The 18,472-nt window shown below is 44.8% G+C and overlaps 1 protein-coding gene and 1 pseudogene across 4 annotated transcripts in view; one reads left to right on the forward strand and one right to left on the reverse strand.

The window, feature by feature from the left end:
• The window catches only part of ZNF682 (zinc finger protein 682), a 34,911-nt gene extending 18,459 nt beyond the window's left edge, over positions 1–16,452 (reverse strand). The window contains exons 1-3 of one of the 4 annotated variants that reach the window (XM_054465126.2): positions 16,238–16,415; positions 3,660–3,721; positions 833–959 (exon numbers count right to left, since the gene is read on the reverse strand). In XM_054465126.2, the coding sequence (XP_054321101.2) occupies positions 833–959; positions 3,660–3,674 (142 nt within the window). In that variant the 5' untranslated portion in view covers positions 3,675–3,721; positions 16,238–16,415. Of the gene's footprint in view, positions 1–832; positions 960–3,659; positions 3,722–3,814; positions 4,170–16,068; positions 16,142–16,237 lie in introns of those variants that run through there. The other 3 variants (XM_054465127.2, XM_063658837.1, XM_054465128.2) reach the window with 3 other exon arrangements.
• On the forward strand, positions 4,603–11,236 carry LOC129021035 (BCL2/adenovirus E1B 19 kDa protein-interacting protein 3-like; annotated as a pseudogene).
• Positions 16,453–18,472: the final 2,020 nt, after the last annotated feature.

Genomic DNA, 18,472 nt, shown 5'->3' on the forward strand with positions numbered 1-18,472 from the left:
CTTGAACCCAGGAGGCAAAGATTACAGTGAGCCAAGATCGTGCCACTGCACTCCAGCCTGGCAACAGAGCGAGACTCCATCTCAAAAAAAAAGAAAAGAAAATTAATAACAAAATAATATTTCTAAACAGAAAGTTTAGAATATTTTATATTTGTGGGTCTTTAGCTCCCTACCCAATACTACTTAATCGAAAATTGGTGGTAGAAGTTGGATTTTAAGGTCTGGTCAATAATATTTTATAAAGGAATTTTTATAATGGAATTCCAAGAATTACCACTAAAGCCTGGGTAGGGTAGTTCACACTAGTAATCCCAACACTTCGGGAGGCCAAGGAGGGTGGATCATGTGAGGTCAGGAGTTCGAGACCAGCCTGGCCAACATAGTGAAACCTCCTCTTTACTAAAAATACAAAAATTAGCTGGGCGTGGTGGTGGGCACCTGTAGTCCCAGCTACTCAGGAGGCTAAGACAGGAGAATCACTTGAACCCAGGAGGTGGAGGTTGCAGTGAGCTGGATTGTACCACTGCACTCAAGCCTGGGCAACAGAGCTAGACTCTATCTCAAAAAAATAAAATAAAATAAAATAAAAAAATAGAATTACCACTAAACTAGAGTGAAAAATGCCCATCACCTCAAGGTAGAAGAAAGTTAATGTAAACATAAAACATCTTGAAAATTTTCTTCTCTATCCCAATAAATCCCCAAATTTTCCTTGAAAGCAGAAATCTAAAACTCATTTATACAAAGCAGAAATCCCCACCAAACATTCTACAGAGGAAGAAAATAAAATCTTTTGTGTGAAATAGGAATTGTGTATTGAAGTTATTCTCACCCAGAGAGACCAGGTTTCTGTAGTTCTCTAGCATCACTTTCCTATACAAATTCTGCTGAGCAGGTTTCAGAAACTCCCACTCCTCCAAAGAGAATTCTATGGTCACATCCCTGAATGTCAACAGTTCCTGAAAAACAAAACAAAACATACTGACCAACTGTCAACGGGCAGAGTTCTTGACTCCATGTGAAAAGAGAGAATTGATGTGACTTATGAGAGTTACTGGAATTATTCAATCTGGTATTTTTAACAAAAATATTTTCTGATGTATTCTTTAACACTAAGGAAAGAAAATAGAATCTACGTGGCCAGGTTCGGTGGCTCACGCCTGTAAACCCATCATTTTGGGAGGCCGAGGCAGGCAGATCACCTGAAGTCAGGAATTTTAGACCAGCCTGGCCAACATGGTGAAACCCTGCCTCTACTAGAAATACAAAAATTAGCTGGGTGTGGTGGTGCACGCCTGTAATCCCAGTTACTTGGGAGGCTGAGGGAGGAGAATCACTTGAACTCAGGAGGCAGAGGTTGCAGTGAGCTGAGATCATGCCATGGCACTCCTGCCTGGGCGACAAACAAAAAGGAAAACAGAATCCACAAAACCAATGTAGATACTTTTCTAAATAATCAGTATAAAATTAAGGGCATAAACACAGGCATATACAGTTTGAGTTTTATGTCTACAGATTACAGAATAAGTTGTAAATATTATTCATACAGAGAAGTCATGATGGGTTAGAAGGTATCTGTCAAATTTTAATGTACGTAACAATGAACTACAGATCTTGTTAAAATGCAGTCTGATTCAGGTGATCTCAGGTGAAGCCTGAGTTTCTGAATTTCTAACAAGCTAGCCAGTGATACCAAGGCGTCCGAATCAAGAATATTTTGTCAAACACAGAGTAAGTGGTTGAGCCCCAGTTTATCTGACTAGTAAACAAAGATGAGCCTTCATTTTCCAAAGCAAGCTTTAAGCAAAGAGAATCTAAAAAGAAAGGGAAGTTTGCAGATTAAATGTGATGGTTTATGTATATCAGTCAGTAAATCTCCCAAGGTACTTACAAATAATAAAGATAAAAACAATTAACTTTATAATTTAAAAAATCTGTCACAGAGAGCCTTAACCAAGTGATTGAAATTAACATGAATTGGGCCAGGCGCAGTGGCTCACGCCTGTAATCCCAGCACTTTGGGAGGCCAAGGTGAGCAGATCACGAGGTCAGGAGATTGAGGCCATCCTGGCTAACACGGTGAAACCCCATCTCTACTAAAAATACAAAAAATTAGCTGGGCATGGTGGCACGCGCCTGTAATCTACTCGGGAGGCAGAGGCAGGAGAATTGCTTGAACGTGGGAGGTGGAGATTGCAGTGAGCCAAGATTGTGCCATTGCACTCAAACCTGGGCGACAGTGCGAGACTCCATCTCAAAAAAAAAAAAAAAAAAAAATTAACATGAACTACAATAGAACAAATTGATGTGCGGTGTCAACACACATGGGCAGACAATCATCAGAGCTATGATATTATTGGCAACAAAAAGTAAATTATAACCTGAATCTAAGCATAAAGAAATACCTTTATGCAAAGTTCAAGCTACAGATATCTCCCAGGTTTTATAACCTCTAATAATGTATTTAAATAGTCTTTCCTCAGCATTTTAAAGAGCAAGTCTTATCTAACTATTCTCTTTTCCAGAATCTTCTGAGTTATTCTGGGCAATTAGTGCCATCTTCTTTAAATGTGCATTTTTAAAATCCTGTTTCTGGCCAGGCGCTGTGGCTCACGCCTGTAATCCTAGCACTTTGGGAGGCCGAAGCGGGTGGATCACAAGGTCAGGAGATCGAGACCATCCTGGCTAACATGGTGAAACCCCGTCTCTACTAAAAAATACAAAAAATTAGCCAGGCGTGGTGGCGGGCGCCTGTAGTCCCAGCTACTCGGGAGGCTGAGGCAGGAGAATGGCGTGAACCCAGGAGGCGGAGCTTGCAGTGAGCCGAGATCGCGCCACTGCACTCCAGCCTGGGTGACAGAGCGAGGCTCCGTCTCAAAAAAAAAAAAAAAAAAAAATCCTGTTTCTGCATAGAGCTAATGGAACATCCAGATGGAACCTAAACAATACACATTCCCCTCTTCACTAATATCTGAGGACCCTATACCATCCCTAATAGAGATCTTAGGTATCTACACCTTTCCACATTGATGTGACACAAAGAGAACTTTATTTATTTATTTATTTTTGAGACAGTCTCACTCTTATCGCCCAGGCTGGAGTGCAGTGAGTGGCGTGATCCCGGCTCACTGCAACCTCGCCTCCTGGGTTCAGGCGATTCTGCCTCAGCCTTCCAAGTAATTGGGACCACAGGCATGTGCCACCACACCTGGCTAATTTTTTGGATTTTTAGTAGATACAGGGTTTTGCCATGTTGCTCCAGCTGGTCTCAAACTCCTGGCCTCAAGTGATCCTCCTGCCTCAGCCTCCCAAAGTCCTGTGATTACAGGCATGAGCCACTGTGCCCAGTCACAAAGAGAACATTTTTATTCTTGCAGGTCATACACTCGATGGTGAGAACTGGTCATGGTATGTAAGAAGCCTGGATACAAAGAATAAAGGAGAAGGCTCTGGTATATAAAAGAGAAGTATTTTTCAGCGCCTCTTAACTACTATAGTAAGAAGTAATATTTATAAGAAGAAAAGGGGGAAAAAAAGTATCTAAAACAAACTGGCTAGGTAGGAACATCAGAAGTAGAGAAGTAAAAGTTTGTAAGTTCTAAAGCCAAGACATTCAAGAACGAAAAGACAACATCACCCCTGAGCTGGGACACATTCACCTGAGAACCAGCCATTTCTTCCTCTTGCTCCTCCTTTGGGATTCCTTCTCAGGTGATATTATCTGGAAAATCACATCTGTAACTTGAGAATACACCTTTTAAAGCATCAGCAAAACCCCTTCACCTGCTACCACCGCACCCATAGGCAGATGTACCTTAAAGGCGCAGAAAAGGCCACACTTGCTTGTCCTTTGTCATTGTCACAGGAGAATTTCAGGAACAGTGACCTTCTACCTAAAGACTAAAATGTGAGTCTCTAGTTTCCTGCCTTTAGATGCCCTTCCATGCCAGAGATGGCAGCAATTTCTGCTGCAGCAAAGGCAGTATGGGCCCCACTCCCCTGCTCCCATGAAAACCAAGCACAGCAGGCCCCGTGACCTCTCTTTAAACAAAGCCTGGGGGCTGGGCGCGGTGGCTCATGCCTGTAATCCCAACACTCTGGGAGGCCAAGGCAGGCAGATCACCTGAGATCGGGAGTTTGTGACCAGCCTGACCAACATGGAGAAACCTTGTCTCTACCAAAAATACAAAATTAGCCGAGGGTGGTGGCACATGTCTGTAATCTCAGCTACTTGGGAGGCTGAGGCAGGAGAATCACCTGAACCCAGGAGGCAGAGATTGTGGTGAGCCGAGATCGCACCATTGCACTCCAGCCTGGGCAACAAGAGCGAAACTCTATCTAAAAAAACAAAAAAGAAAAACAAAAACAAAAAAAAACAAAGCCTGGGGAGGCTGAGTCTGGAGAATCACTTGAGCCTGGAAGGCAGAGGTTGCAGTGAGCCGAGATCGCGCCACTGCACTGCAGCCTGGGGCCTGGGTGACAGAGTGAGACTATCTCACACACACAAAAAGGCTGAACTCAGTTCTCACATTATGTCTGGGAGCCCTCATGATTGCCCCTGGCTTTATCTTACAATTACATGGGACATTTAATTAAAACAACATGGATGCTTCCACCCAGGCCAACACAATCCGTCGAAAGGACACAGGTAAGGGTATTTCTTCAAACTGGCCATTTAATCCTAACTAGAATGTGATGAGCTGACAATCACTTAGCTAAGAATTGCCTCTTAAACTTTAATATGCAGAGAAATCATCTGGTATTTCAAGCCCCAGTCTAATTTGATTCTGCAGGTTTTTTTGTTTGTTTGTTTGTTTGAGACAGAGTCTTACTCTTCGCCCAGGCTGGAGTGCAGTGGCGTGATCTCGGCTCACTGCAACCTCTGCCTCCCAGGCTCAAGTGATTCTCCTGCCTCAGCCTCCCAAGTAGCTGAGACTACAGTCACATGCCACCATGCCCAGGTGGCTAATTTTTGTATTTTTAGTAGAGATGGCCTTTCACGATATTGGCCAGGCTGGTCTTGAACTCCTGACCTCAGGTGATCCACCCTTCTCAGCCTCCCAAAGTGCTGGGATTACAGGTGTGAGTCACCGTGCCCAGCCAATTCTGCAGGCTTGAAAGGGGTCCATGGATTGGCTTCATTCCCAGCTAATGCTGACCCTGCTTGCCCTAGATCACTTATAACAGCACTCAACTAGACAAAGCGCCACAGCACACAGTCCCTTATACCTACACACTTCTTACAACACAAATGCTTTTGGTCCAAAATAAAAACCACCAATCACTATTCTAAAACATGGCATTCTCTGTTGGTCCTTTAAAGTTTCCACAGGCAGCTCATGTCTGAGTAAGTCTGAATTTGGAAAACAATATGCGCACATGCATTAATGCGATGTTGATGGAGCATGCACTGTGTGCTCAGAAGCACACTACAGAGCATTGTGCTGGGAAGATGACATAATGTGAATTTATCCTCATAACTCCCTGGGAGGTGGGTACTAACTGTCCCATAATTCCCTGGATTTATATGAAAAGCCCAGCATTTAAATTTCTTCATGTTCTATCACTGATTTTTTTTTTTTTTTTTTTTTTTTTTTGGATATAGAGTCTTGCTCTATTGCCCAGGCTGGAGGGCAGTGGCACGATCTTGGCTCACTGCAATTTCCACCTCCCCAGTTCAAGCAATTCTCCTGCCTCAGCCTCCTGAGTCACTGGGATTATAGGTGCCTGCCACCATGCCCAGCTAATTTTTCTATTTTTGGTAGAGACGGGGTTTCGCCGTGTTGGCCAGGCTGGTCTCGAACTCCTGACCTCAGTTGATCCACCTGTGCCCTGGCCTCCCAAGGTGCTGGGATTATAGACGTGAGTCACCACACCCAGCCTTTCTTTCTTTTTTTTTTTTTTAAATGCATGGAATAGGCCAGGCACGGTGGCTCATGCCTGTAATTCCAGCACTTTGGGAAGCCAAGGCAGGTGGATCACCTGAGGTCAGGAGTTTGAGACCAGCCTGGCCAACATCGTGAAACCCCATCTCTACTAAAAATACAAAAATTAGCTGGGTGTGGTGGCTCACACTTGTAGCCCCAGCTACTTGGGAGGCTGAGGTGGGAGAACTGCTTGAACTTGGGAGGCAGAGGTTGCAGCGAGCAGAGATCACACCACTGCACTCCAGCCTGGGTGATAGAGTGAGATCCTGTCTCAAAAAAAAAAAAAAAAAAGCTTGAAATAAAAGCTGAAGATAGACACAAGAATGAAATATAGAATGGGAAAATTAAGTGTAGTTCAAAGGAATTTCTTAGCATTGGGTTTATATTTACTTTCTTGTGATTCCTGGAGCAACTGCTGGATATGCAGGAATAGAAAATGGTTTGCTAGGTGGTATGCCTCTAGAAACACTGGTTTTAATTAAAAAAAAAATTAAGGACCAAAAATATTTAGTTATTTGCTTCCATTTATCTGCTTTTGGGTTTGGAAGAATTGTGAGCAACCACTCTGGAGAGGCAGCAGGAGCCAAACTCTGATCTCCTTTAATCAATTCTGTATGGAGATTCCAAGGTGGAGCCAGACCTGGATGAGGCCTCAGAAGAGGTGAAATGTGGGTAAGGCTGGGACAGGGAAAGGGCCCTAGGTAGAATTCTGATCTCTATGTCACTGGGGTATTTCCAATTCTGTGTTTTCTAAGCCTGCCCAAGAGAAACTTGACTCCCCAAGTTTGTGTGATTTTAATCTATTTCACCCAATTCCCTGTCTATTTTATAACATACAGTAACAAGGAATTTAACCAAAATGCATAGTGTTTTCTAGGACACGTATATTAGAAGCTAAATATTTAGTCTTCACAAGGTAAAAGCAATAGAAATAATAACTATAGGGCTGGGCGCAGTGGCTCATGCCTGTAATCCCAGTACTTTGGAAGACCAAGGTGGTTGGATCACCTAAGGTCAGGAGTTCGAGACCGGCCTGGCCAATATGGTGAAATCCCACATCTACTAAAAATACAGAAATTAGCTGGGCGTGGTGGTGCATGCCTATAATCCCAGCTACTCAGGAGGCTGAGACAGGAGAAAATCACTAGAACCCGGTAGGCGGAGGTTGCAGTGAGCCAAGATCGCACCACTGCATTGCAGCCTGGGCAACAGAGCGAGACTCCACCTCAAAAAACAGAAAAGAAAAAATAACTATAATAATAACAACTCTTCTGTTCATGAGTGGCCCTTCAGATGGTGACATCAGAGTTCCCAACATAAGGAAAGTGGCCCTAAATCCCCTGCACACGTCCCTTTTTTGTACTGACCCCATGATGTGAAATTCAGCCATTTATTCATTTGCCACAGACACAGTTCCTGGATTGCAGAGATTATGATTGCCTCATCTGTTTTTCTAATTGTCATATGAAATAAAAGCAATTGGTTGATCAGTTTAAGTCTCCAGCTCTCCTTGTTTTTCACCCAAGTGAAAACTGGAACAACTCCCATCTAGGAACCAACCAAAGAGATTATTTTTGTGAGAAAGAGAAGAAACACTGAATGACTCATTCCCCTCCCTCTTAGATGGTAGCAGAATTAGACCCTCTTGTCAGCCTCACCCCAGTCTGCACATGACAACCTCAAATGTCTCAAAGACTCTCAGGTGCTGGGAAGAGGGTCTACAGTCACCCTGGGTTGATGTCCCTATAGCAATCCAAACAGGAAACACTGAGACTGATCCTGTGGGAACAGAATAGACAATGGAACTTCCCTGGTAGAGCTTCAGATCCTAAACCCATATGTGATATCACCTGTCCTTAATCAGTTAGCTTGGGTAAGAGGAATGACAGGAATATTTTACTCCAGTATCACAGCTTACAGGTAGGTGTGGTTGTTATGGCCATAGCTGTAGATATTTTGTGGCCTGGACCCCACACGGCTGGGGTGATTCTGCCATCAGATTCTATTTACACCAAGAGCCTCTCACACAACTGCAGCAGGTCAGAGGACAAGATCTGGAAATATTCAAGGACCACACTTTGAAGGGTGGGGCTCTAAAATGTCGATGTTGACCTGTCACGATGCAGAAAACGTTTCCTATGGGCTTTCTGTACATTCTCAATCCAAAGTCAGGCCCTGTCTCATGAGTCCCAGAAGCCAGTGCTTATATGCAGATTCTAGTGACATCAACCTGGCTGTGCATTATTGGGTGTTATAGCACGCTGCGCAAAACCAAAGGAGAGATCCTGTCATGGAGACTGCTCTAACACATTATAAATGAAATGTCAACCAAAAAAAAAAAAAAAAGAGGTAAAATTAATATAAATAGAGAGTTTATATGTGCCACGTTTGAGAATAGCCAAGAATAGCAACCCAGGAGCATAGATTCAAGTTGGCTTGAATATATACTTTGAATAGCAGCAGTGAGAAACGGATTTTTTTTTTTTTTTTTTGGAGATAGTCTCACTTTATCACCCATGCTGGAGTGCAGTGGCATGATCTCGGCTCACTACAAACTCTCCTTGATTCAAGCAATTCTCCTGCCTCAGTCTCCCGAGTGGCTGGGATTACAGGCATGCATCACCATGCCCGGCTAATTTTTTTTATATTTTTAGTAGAGATGGGGTTACGCCATGTTGGCCAGGCTGGTCTCGATCTCCTGACCTCAAGTGATCCACCCACCTCGGCCTCCCAAAGTGCTGGGATTACAGGCGTGAGCCACCGCGCCCAGTCAAGAGGTAGATTTTTAAAGGTAAAAAAGGGGAATAGAAAGTGGGCTGATACAAAGTTCTTTGTCAAGGATTCTCATTAGTTTACAGGAATAACACTGATTAGTGATTGGCTATACAGGGTTAAGCTAGAAGGTATGGGCTATAGTGTCTTGTGTGGCATTATTAGATTAATTTATAGCTATGTGTGGCAGTAACAAGCAGTTTCAAGAGATGAATACATTGCTCAAAGGAGAAGTAGGACATAATTCTGGATTCGTTTTAATGTCTCTCTAAGCCCGATAACTAACAGAACTTGCATCCCTCAGATAAAAGTTCTTTTACTTTCTCAAATCCCAGGGCCTGGATTCAAATTTGGGGGTTTCAGATTTAGGTTTCAGAGGTGTGGGAAAGCAGCAGGTGCCCTCTGCACATTCTCAGGCATTTGTGCAGGAGGAGGAAGAGAACATTTTAAATTCTTAGGTCTAATCAATGCATATGTGTAACCCTGACAGGGTTTCTAGGCCCTAATTGTCTCTGAATTCATTTCAGATCTGAAGACGCCAGGGACACTGAAAGAGGTGGAATGGTTGGTTGCTGCCCTGTAAGGTTATTTTTGTAGAAATCTGATCTGACTGCTCTACAAGGGACTATAGATCACAAATAGGCAGAGAGACCATTTTGCCTGCAAATTTGGGGTTTGCACAATTGTGGGTTGTGACTTGAAGCCCAAGAGGGAAAGACTCTCTAGGGTGAAGTCTGATGGGTACCTTATATGTTTATATCATACCTGGTCATTTCAGACAGTGTTTTCAAAAATGTAATTAAAAGCACAATCATCTCCAACCCCAGAAAAACTCTCCACAATGGCAGAACACAAAGCAAAAACTGTAAGATTACACAATTAAGCCAGAATGTGACATTAACTGCAGGCTATTTGCTAAGAGATTGCGAAGATAGAAAGAAGGTTGTCATAATTAGTCCTCAAGAAGACGACATGACAGCACTCACTTGTCGTAGGTAGTTTATCCTAAATCCACCTGGGAATTGGGGAGGTCAGTTGATTATATTCTATGAAAGATAAACTTCCCACATCTTCATGACAGGAGGTAGTTTTGCAACTTGGAGCCAAATTCAGGTACCTGCTGAAGGTAGGGTTTTACTCCTCTATAGAAACTGTGGTGCCAGGTGCGGTGGCTAACTACTGTAATCCCAGCACTTTGGGACGCCGAGGTGGGCAGATCACCTGAGATCAGGAGTTTGAGACAAGCCGGGCCAATGTGGTGAAACCCCGTCTCTACTAAAAATACAAAAAATTAGCCAGGCGTTGTGGTGGGCACCTGTAATCTCAGCTACTTGGGAGGCTGAGGCAGGAGAATCGCTTGAACCTGGGAGGTAGAGGTTGCGGTGAGCCGAGATTGCACCACTGCACTCCAGCCTGGGTGACAGAGGGAGACTCTGTCTCAAAAAAAGAAAAAAGAAACTGTGGAAGAGGGATCTATGTTCTTGGCTATTTATATATTAAATCAATGGTTCCTGACTCAGAGTACTGGGCCATGGTGCTTCTGACCGTGAAGCTTAGCCTACAGCCTGCAGCCCACACAGACCCTCACTGCTGCATCTGCGCTCCAGCACCATGCCACAGAGCAGAGCCCTAAGCTGCAGGAGGAGGGCCTGGAGCACTCTTGGTTAGAATTATATTTTCACAATAATGGAAATAAAAGTGGTGTTCCAGCCTAAGTTTCTGGGGTTCTCTTCTTTTTGAGATGGAGTCTCGCTCTGTCACCCAGGCTAAAGTGCAGTGATGTGATCTCGGCTCACTGCAACCTCCACCTCCTGGGTTCAAGCGATTCTCCTCCCTCAGCCTCTCCAGTAGCTGGGACTACAGGCGTCCACCACCACGCCTGGCTAATTTTCTGTATTTTTAGTAGAGACAGAGTTTTGCCATGTTGGTCAGACTAGTCTCAAACTCCTGACCTCAAGTGATCCTCCTGCCTTGGCCTCCCAAAGTGCTGGGATTACAGGCATGAGCCACCACGCCTGGCCTCCAGCCTCAGTTTCTACTGACAACGATGACATGGAAAAAGTACTACTGGATGCCCAGCAAGAAGTCTGGATGGAGACTGGATGCCCAGCAAGAAGTCTGGATGGAGTTGCTCCACGAGTTGTCACCGTGACAGCCCACCTCGCTCACAGACACAAGGAACCAACAGAGCTTCTGAAACACCCAAGGCATTGGAGAGAAAAACAGTTGTTAAGTCTGTGGAAGATTATATTGAGAGAAAGAAAGAAATTGAAAGCATATTGAAGGAATACTCAGATTAGATATGGGATTGGTTAAGTGAGCAAGAAAATATTCCCCCCAATGAGTTTCTCTTTAAAGAACCAAAGTGCACAGCTACTCTCAGAATGAGAAACACACGCATTCTGAAGAACAGATACACATTCTATGCAGAATTTCTAGAGGTTTTTCTTCCATCTTTGCCGCTGTCTCATCTGCTGGCCATTGGACTGGGGATTTATATTGGAAGCCATCTAACAACATCCACCAGCATCTTTTGATGAGGAATAGGAAACCAGCGTTGTTCACATATTGGAATTATATCTGAGCTTGTGGCATAGCTAACTGAAGAGCTATTATATCCATGGGTGGGTCACTGCATCCGTTGCATTTATTAGTTCTATAAATGCTGCATGCCTAAGTTAGTAAAACGAAAAAATAGGGCCAGGCACGGTGACTCACGCCTGTAATCCCAACACTTTAGGAGGCCGAGGCGGATGGATCACCTGAGGTTGGGAGTTTGAGACCAGCCTGACCAACATGGTGAAACACCATCTCTACTAAAAAAATTAGCCAGGCTTGGTGGCGCATGCCTGTAATCCTAGCTACTCAGGAAGCTGAGGCAGGAGAATCACTTGAACCTGGGAGGCAGAGGTTGCAGTGAGCCAAGATCACGCCATTGCACTCCAGTCTGGGGAAACAAGAGCAAAACTCCATCTCGGAAAAAAAAAAAAAGAAAAGAAAAAATAAGGTCAGGCCCGGTGGCTCATGCCTGTAATCCAAGCACTTTGGGAGGCTGAGGCGGGCAGATCGCCTCAGGTCCAAAGTTCGAGACCAGCCTGGCCCGCATGGCGAAACCCTGTCTCTACTAAAATCCAAAAACTAGCCAGGCATGTTGGTGCGTGCCTGTAATCCCAGCTACTCAGGAGGCTGAGGCATGAGAATCGCTTGAACCTGGGAGGCAGAGGTTGCAATGAGCAGAGATCGTGCCACTGCACTCCACCCTAAGCAACAGACTGAAATTCTGTCTCAAATACATATATACAGACACTAAAATCATGCTGACCTATAATCATATCTGTTGGGTTAATTAATAAGCACATTAATTGATGTGACAGAGGTGGGGTTAATATCTATTGTAACAATTTGCTACTATATTTTTTTCTTTTTTTAAATTTTTTTTGAGACGGAGTTTTGCTCTTGTTGCCAAGGCTACAGTGCAGTGGCATGATCTTGGCTCACTGCAACCTCCATCTTCCTGTTTCAAGCAATTCTCCTGCCTCAGGCTCCCAAGTAGCTGAGATTACAGGCGCCCAACACCACGCCAAGCAAATTTTTGTATTTTTAGTAGAGACATGGTTTCACCATGTTGGCCAGGCTGGTCTTGAACTCCTGACCTTGTGATCCACCCGCCTCAGTCTCCTAAATTCCTGGGATTACAGGTGTAAGCCACCGCACCTGGCCTATTTTCTTTTGATATAAGATATAAATATCTTAGGATAAACAATTTTAACATATTAGTCATAATGTATGTAGTATTAGAAAATTATCTGTAATATTAATTCGTTAAAATAATTTATATTTCAAAAGAATACAGAATATTAAAATCATTATTTTAAAGCAGTTTGTCCAAAATAAATATTGTGCTGTTATATTCACACTATTGTACAAAATACTGTTTGTTTGTTTTTTTTTTTCTGAGATGGAGTCTCACTCTCTTGCCCAGGCTGGAGTGCAGTAGTGTGATCCCAGCTCACTGCAACCTCAGCCTCCCAGGTTCAGGCAATTCTCCTGCCTCAGCCTACCAAGTAGCAGGGATTACAGGCATTCACCACCACACCCAACTAATTTTTGTATTTTTAGTAGAGACAAAGTCTCACTATGTTGGCCAGGCTGGTCTTGAACTCCTGACCTCAGGTGATCCTCCCACCTCAGCCTCCCAAAGTGTTGGGATTACAGGTGTGAACCACTGCACCCAGCCAAAAAAATACTCTTTAATTTAAATGGATGCAGTTTGTCTACACAAGAGTACATATAACTATGCCAACTGTTCTTAAAATATAAATAGAAACCAAGGTACAGGGCGTACTCTGCGCTGGTCTTGCTATTGCAGCATAAGCCCTTCAGCCTCCACATATTAGTAGTTACCTTGGAGCAGCAGTTTTCTATTGAAAACACCTATCGTTTTTCTCTCTCCAGATACTGAAGAGATACCCTTCAGTATCTGTGACCCTTTAGCTTTCTGGATTGCTGAATTAAATCCTATCCTTTGTGTATACTTTTTTTTTTTTTTTTTTGAGACAAAGTTTTGCTCCTGTTGCCCAGGCTGGAGTGAAGTGGGCAGATCACCTGAGGTCAGGAGTTCAGGACCAGCCTGGCCAACATGGTGAAACCCTGTCTCTACTAAAAATACAAAAAATTAGCCAGGTGTGGTGACAGGTGCCTGTAAACCCAGCTACTCGGGAGGCTGAGGCAGGAGAATCGCGTGAACCCAGGAGGCAGAGGTTACAGTGAGCCGAGATTGTGCCACTGCATTCCAGCCTGGGCAACAAGAGTGAAACTCCATCTCAAAAAAAAAAAAAAAAAAAAAAAAAAGATTTACATATATTTTGAAGACGCAGAGAAAAAAGGTACATATGAAAGTTGTCTAGGCCAGACATGGTGGCTCATGCCTGTAATCCCAGCATTCTGGGAGGCCAAGGCAGGAGGATCTCTTGAGGCCAGGTGTTCGACACCAGTTCCGGGAACATGGTGAGATGCTGTCTCTACCAAAAAAAAAAACATTAGCTAGGCAAGTTGGTGCATGCCTATAGTCCTAGGTAACTGGGAGGCTGAGGCAGCAAGACTGCTTAAGCCCAAGAGTTCAAGGTTATAGTGAGCTATGATCATGCCGTTGTACTCTAGCCTAAGTGAATGAGACTGTGTCTCAAAAAAATAAATTAATCAACAATAAAAGTTTTCTAAATTATATCCTTTAGGAAAAGGCAAAAGAACAAAATGTCTTCCCTCATTTTCAAGTGGGGGAATGAAGCCCCTTATTTCTAATTTGTATTTGCTTCTGCAAAAGGTAGGTCTAGGCCCATGGTCTTGAACTACTGGACATCTGACAACTGTGGGGTGGCGTTGGGCACACTGTGTGCACATAAAAAAAGGGTTTGTGGGGGAACTAAAAGACAAACGAGGGAAAGTTGCTATCAAGAAGCCATGGGTGGGACAGTACAGGGTTAGGGAAGGACTGGTTCATGCTATAGATCGTGTCCCAGGAGAGGCTATGCTCTGACTTCTTCCCGTGTCCATGTAGGCAGATGAGACTATGATCAGGTAGCACAGAAGCCTGGGTTGGTGAAAAAGCCAGGTTGCCAGTACAGGTTACCTTTCAAGCTCTACTGATAAAATGCAATTTACACTTAATTAAAAACTGAAGTTAAAATAAGCAAAGAAATCTTTCCAAGGTGACAAACTCAGGAAGCGGCAATGCTGATTGGAACACAGACATATCTGACTCAGATGTCAAGTCAAGCCATTCTATCACTTGGGACATTTTCCCGCCCCCATCCTGCTCACTGAAGTGGACAATAACCTTTCTACCAAGAGCCACTGTGCTGTGCCCCACTGTGTCCCTTAGATGCACTTTGCTTTGCAGGTTTTTGCACTGCCTCACTGGGTTGGGTGTTCCTTGTCCTTGGGGATATTTTTTCTCTCTTCAACAATCTGAGAAAATTTTCTCCTCAATACCACCATCCAATTGCCTGGCTAGCACTGTATCTCTAAGAAATGGAAACTGGGAGTTGGGGAAGAAAATCTTAAGGTCCTAATGGATTTGCTTTCAGAGGAAAGGTATACCTGATTTCTCCCAGGCACAATGCACCAGCTACTCCACAGAGAGGCGGCATTCCCATACCTCGGGCTGCCCCTGAGAGGAGATGACCCAGGGGCTGATATTCACTAGACACCTCAGGAGACACAGCGACTGTGGGCATCTCTTGTCATCCCCAGACAGTTCTGAAACTTAAAACCAGGAAAATAACACAGGGTGGCTGAAGATGCATTGCCCTGTGAAGTTTCCAAAGTGGAACCTCAACCCAAAAACATTCTGATAAGGTGTCTGTGCCTAGGAAAGATTAAAGGAGATTGGCACAAAGGTTTTTGTTTTTTGGTCTTTTTTTTTTTTTTTTTTATGGTGGAGTGTTGGGATTATTCTCTGCTTTCATCTCCTGTAAAACGTTTGCAAATGAAAAACAATTCGTTTTCTAAAAAGTGCCATCCGCTGCTCTTTGAAATAATGATTAATCAAAATACTGTGTCTGAAATGTACAAAAAAGGACTAATAGTTGATAATGTTGTGAATTAGAGAGGGGAAGTTGGTGTTGAAGAATGTCAGGAAAGAACTGAAAATTTAAAATTCGACTGCAAGTCAGAGTTAGGCTGGGGCAACAGAGTGGTAGATTTGAGATTCTGTTTGTCACACATTTGCAAAATCCAAGAGAAAACCACTTCTCCTGAGGAGTGTTAATTAAATAGCAGGCGGTCAGATTGAGGTGGCTCTAGTGCCCTGAGTTCCTACATTAAAAAAAAATCAAAGGCAAATACATTTCCTGTAAATTGCTACCTTAGGGGGAAACAAAATTCAGATTTAAACAACCACAAACCTTCAATTAACTTCTGATTACATAATCAGGCAATGACAACCTCAATAGTCTAAGTAAGATGACTACATAACTGGAACGAGTCAGTTACTGAATTCGGTTTGCTTCCTCCTGCACCTTATAAAAAACTTTCCTTCAAGCCCTTCGGTTGGACCCCCAACCACAAACCGTGGCTGGGTGCTCTCCGAGCATGAATCACTGTTAACTTCAATAAGTTTTCAATATTTTAAAGGTGACTCCCATTGTTTTTAAACAGGAGAAGGAAAAGACTGAGGACCCCCCGGGATCACAGCACTTCCCACGCACAAACCACACACGGGGTCTGGACTCTGCCCTGAGGACCCTCCCATTGTCCCCGCAGTCGGGGCAGACGCAAGAACGCGCGCGGCGCTTCCCAGGGTGGGCTCCGCGCGGGATGCGGGAGAACGGAACGGGATGCCCGCCCAGGGTCCCGGCTGCTGGCCCACCTCGCATCCCGTGCCCGGAGGGGACCGAGGGCCGAGCTGTGCCTGCCGGGACTCGAGTCCTCAGACTCCGGAGCTGACAGCGGGGAGGCCCCGGTCCCGTCACAGCCGGTTCCGGCCGGTTTCAACCAGCCCTGCCCCCACCTCGGGATGCGCGGCCTGGCACACTCACCATTTTTCGGCTTCCGGGATGTCCTGGAGTCTTAGCTCTGGATCTCACAGCATCTGCAAGTCAGAGGGCGACAGGGGCTGCGACAGAGTCACCGGGACTTCCTAGAGCAGAGGATACTAAGCAATGAAGACGGACCCTGAGCTCTGGCTGGAGCGAGACAAAGGCCCCGCCAGCTCCAGGACACCGCCCCCTCTACCTTGGCTGCGCACCTGATTGGACAGTTCCCACTCCAGCGCCCATGATTGGATACAGTTCCATTCCCCGCCCCCTCACGTCATGAGTGACAGGAGACATCATCTGAGAATGGGTTGAATAAGGCAAGAGTTACAGGTTTTTCCTGAACCCTTTTCTGGCGCGCTTCCTTCCTGAACTAGAAACTGGCCCTTCCTGGGGAACATTTGCATTTAACTTTGTATATAAGGTTATCTTTATTTGTGAATAATATACATATGTTATTCACAAATGGAAACAATATAATGACAATGATTTTAAAATTTCAGATTTCATCACTTTCCTAGCCTCCAGTCTTTTGAGCAGGCAGCCTAAGATGTCTCAAGGGAGGCAATTCTCTAAGAAATAAACGGTGAAGCACATATGAATTTTAACTTTTCTAGTAGCCACATTTTAAAAAAGAAACGACGCGTAGTAGCCTGTGTCTGTAGTTCTAGCTACTAGGGAGGCTGAGGCGGGAGCATCACTTGAGGCCAGGAGTTTAAGACCAGCCCTGGCAACATAGCGAGACCCCATCTCTACAAAAAATAATTAAAAATTTAGCCAAGTCTGGTGGTGCACGCCTGTAGTCCTAGCTACAGAAGGCTGAGGCGGGAGGATCACTTGACCCTGGGAGACCAAGACTGCAGTGAGCCACGATCACACCGTTGCACTACAGCCGGGGTGACAGAGTGAAACCCAGTTAAAAAAAAAAAAAAGATCTCTGAAGAAGGCATTTTCTCTTTCTGCAATTTAGCCAAGCTGCTAAGTATGTCTTGAAGTCATCTTCTAATTTTTAACAGGGCAAGGATGTTTTCTAAAACCCCAGTCTCCAGAGTTGCCATGGGGCAAATCCCTGCAGCATACATGAAAATCACTCACAGCTAATGCATTCCTCATCAGATCCAGTGCTTCTTACCCCTGGCAAATAAAAATCACCTGCGGGGTTGGGAGCGGTGGTTCACGCCTGTAATCTCAGCATTTTGGGAGGCCGAGACAGGCGGATCACCTGAGGTCAGGAGTTCGAGACCAGCCTGGCCAACATGGTGAAACCCCTGTCTCTACTAAAAATACAAAAATTAGCCGGGCATGGTGGCACACGCCTGTAGTCCCAGCTACTCGGGAGGCTGAGGCAGGAGAATGGCTTGAACGTGGGAGGCGGAGGTTGCAGTGAGTGGAGATTGCGTCATTGCAGAGTGAGACTTTGTTGGGGGGGGAGGGGGTGTGTGTGAAGAATGACTAGCGGGGCGGGGCAGGATGGAAACTTAAAATCCCTGAAGCCCAAGTTGCAACAGACCAATTAAATTAGAATCCTTGGAGTTGGATCTGGGCAACAATATGGTTTAAAGCTCTCAGGGGTGATTACAGTGTGTAGCCAAGTACCCAAACCAATGCTTTTCACCAACAGTTTTTTGTTTTTTTTTTTGAGACAGAGTTTCGCTCTTTTTGCCCAGCCTGGAGTGCAATGGTGTGATCTCGGCTCACTGCAACCTCTGCCTCCCGGGTTCAAGGGATTCTCCTGCCTCAGCCTCCCGAGTAGGTGGGATTACAGGCGTGTGCCACCATGCCCGGCTAATTTTTTGTATTTTTAGTACAGACAGGGTTTCACCATGTTGGCCAGGATGGTCTCGATCTCTCGACCACGTGATCCACCCGCCTCGGCCTCCCAAAGTGCTGGGATTACAGGTGTGACCTACCGCGCCTGGCCTTCACCAACAGTTTTGATGAATTAGTTATAAATGGTTTTTCAAATGCTACTGAGTTGTGACCTTACAATCTTAACTCGTTTCCCACTTACTATACTTTGCAGAACCAGCCTCTGCTATTCGCTTTGTTCCTGATTGAACCTGGTTCCATGTGTGCTCAGTGCATACTATGCACAGGGCACTGTGCTGTGTGCCCTGGTCCCGGTGAGCATCATTCTCCGGGGAGAACCTTGCTGAAAACAAAATCACATCCCAAAAAGTTAAAATCATGCTACTGGCCGGGCGCGGTGGCTCACGCCTGTAATCGCAGCACTTTGGG

This window comes from Pongo pygmaeus, chromosome 20 (genome assembly GCF_028885625.2).
Source record: "Pongo pygmaeus isolate AG05252 chromosome 20, NHGRI_mPonPyg2-v2.0_pri, whole genome shotgun sequence".
NCBI classification, from domain to species: Eukaryota; Metazoa; Chordata; class Mammalia; order Primates; family Hominidae; genus Pongo; species Pongo pygmaeus.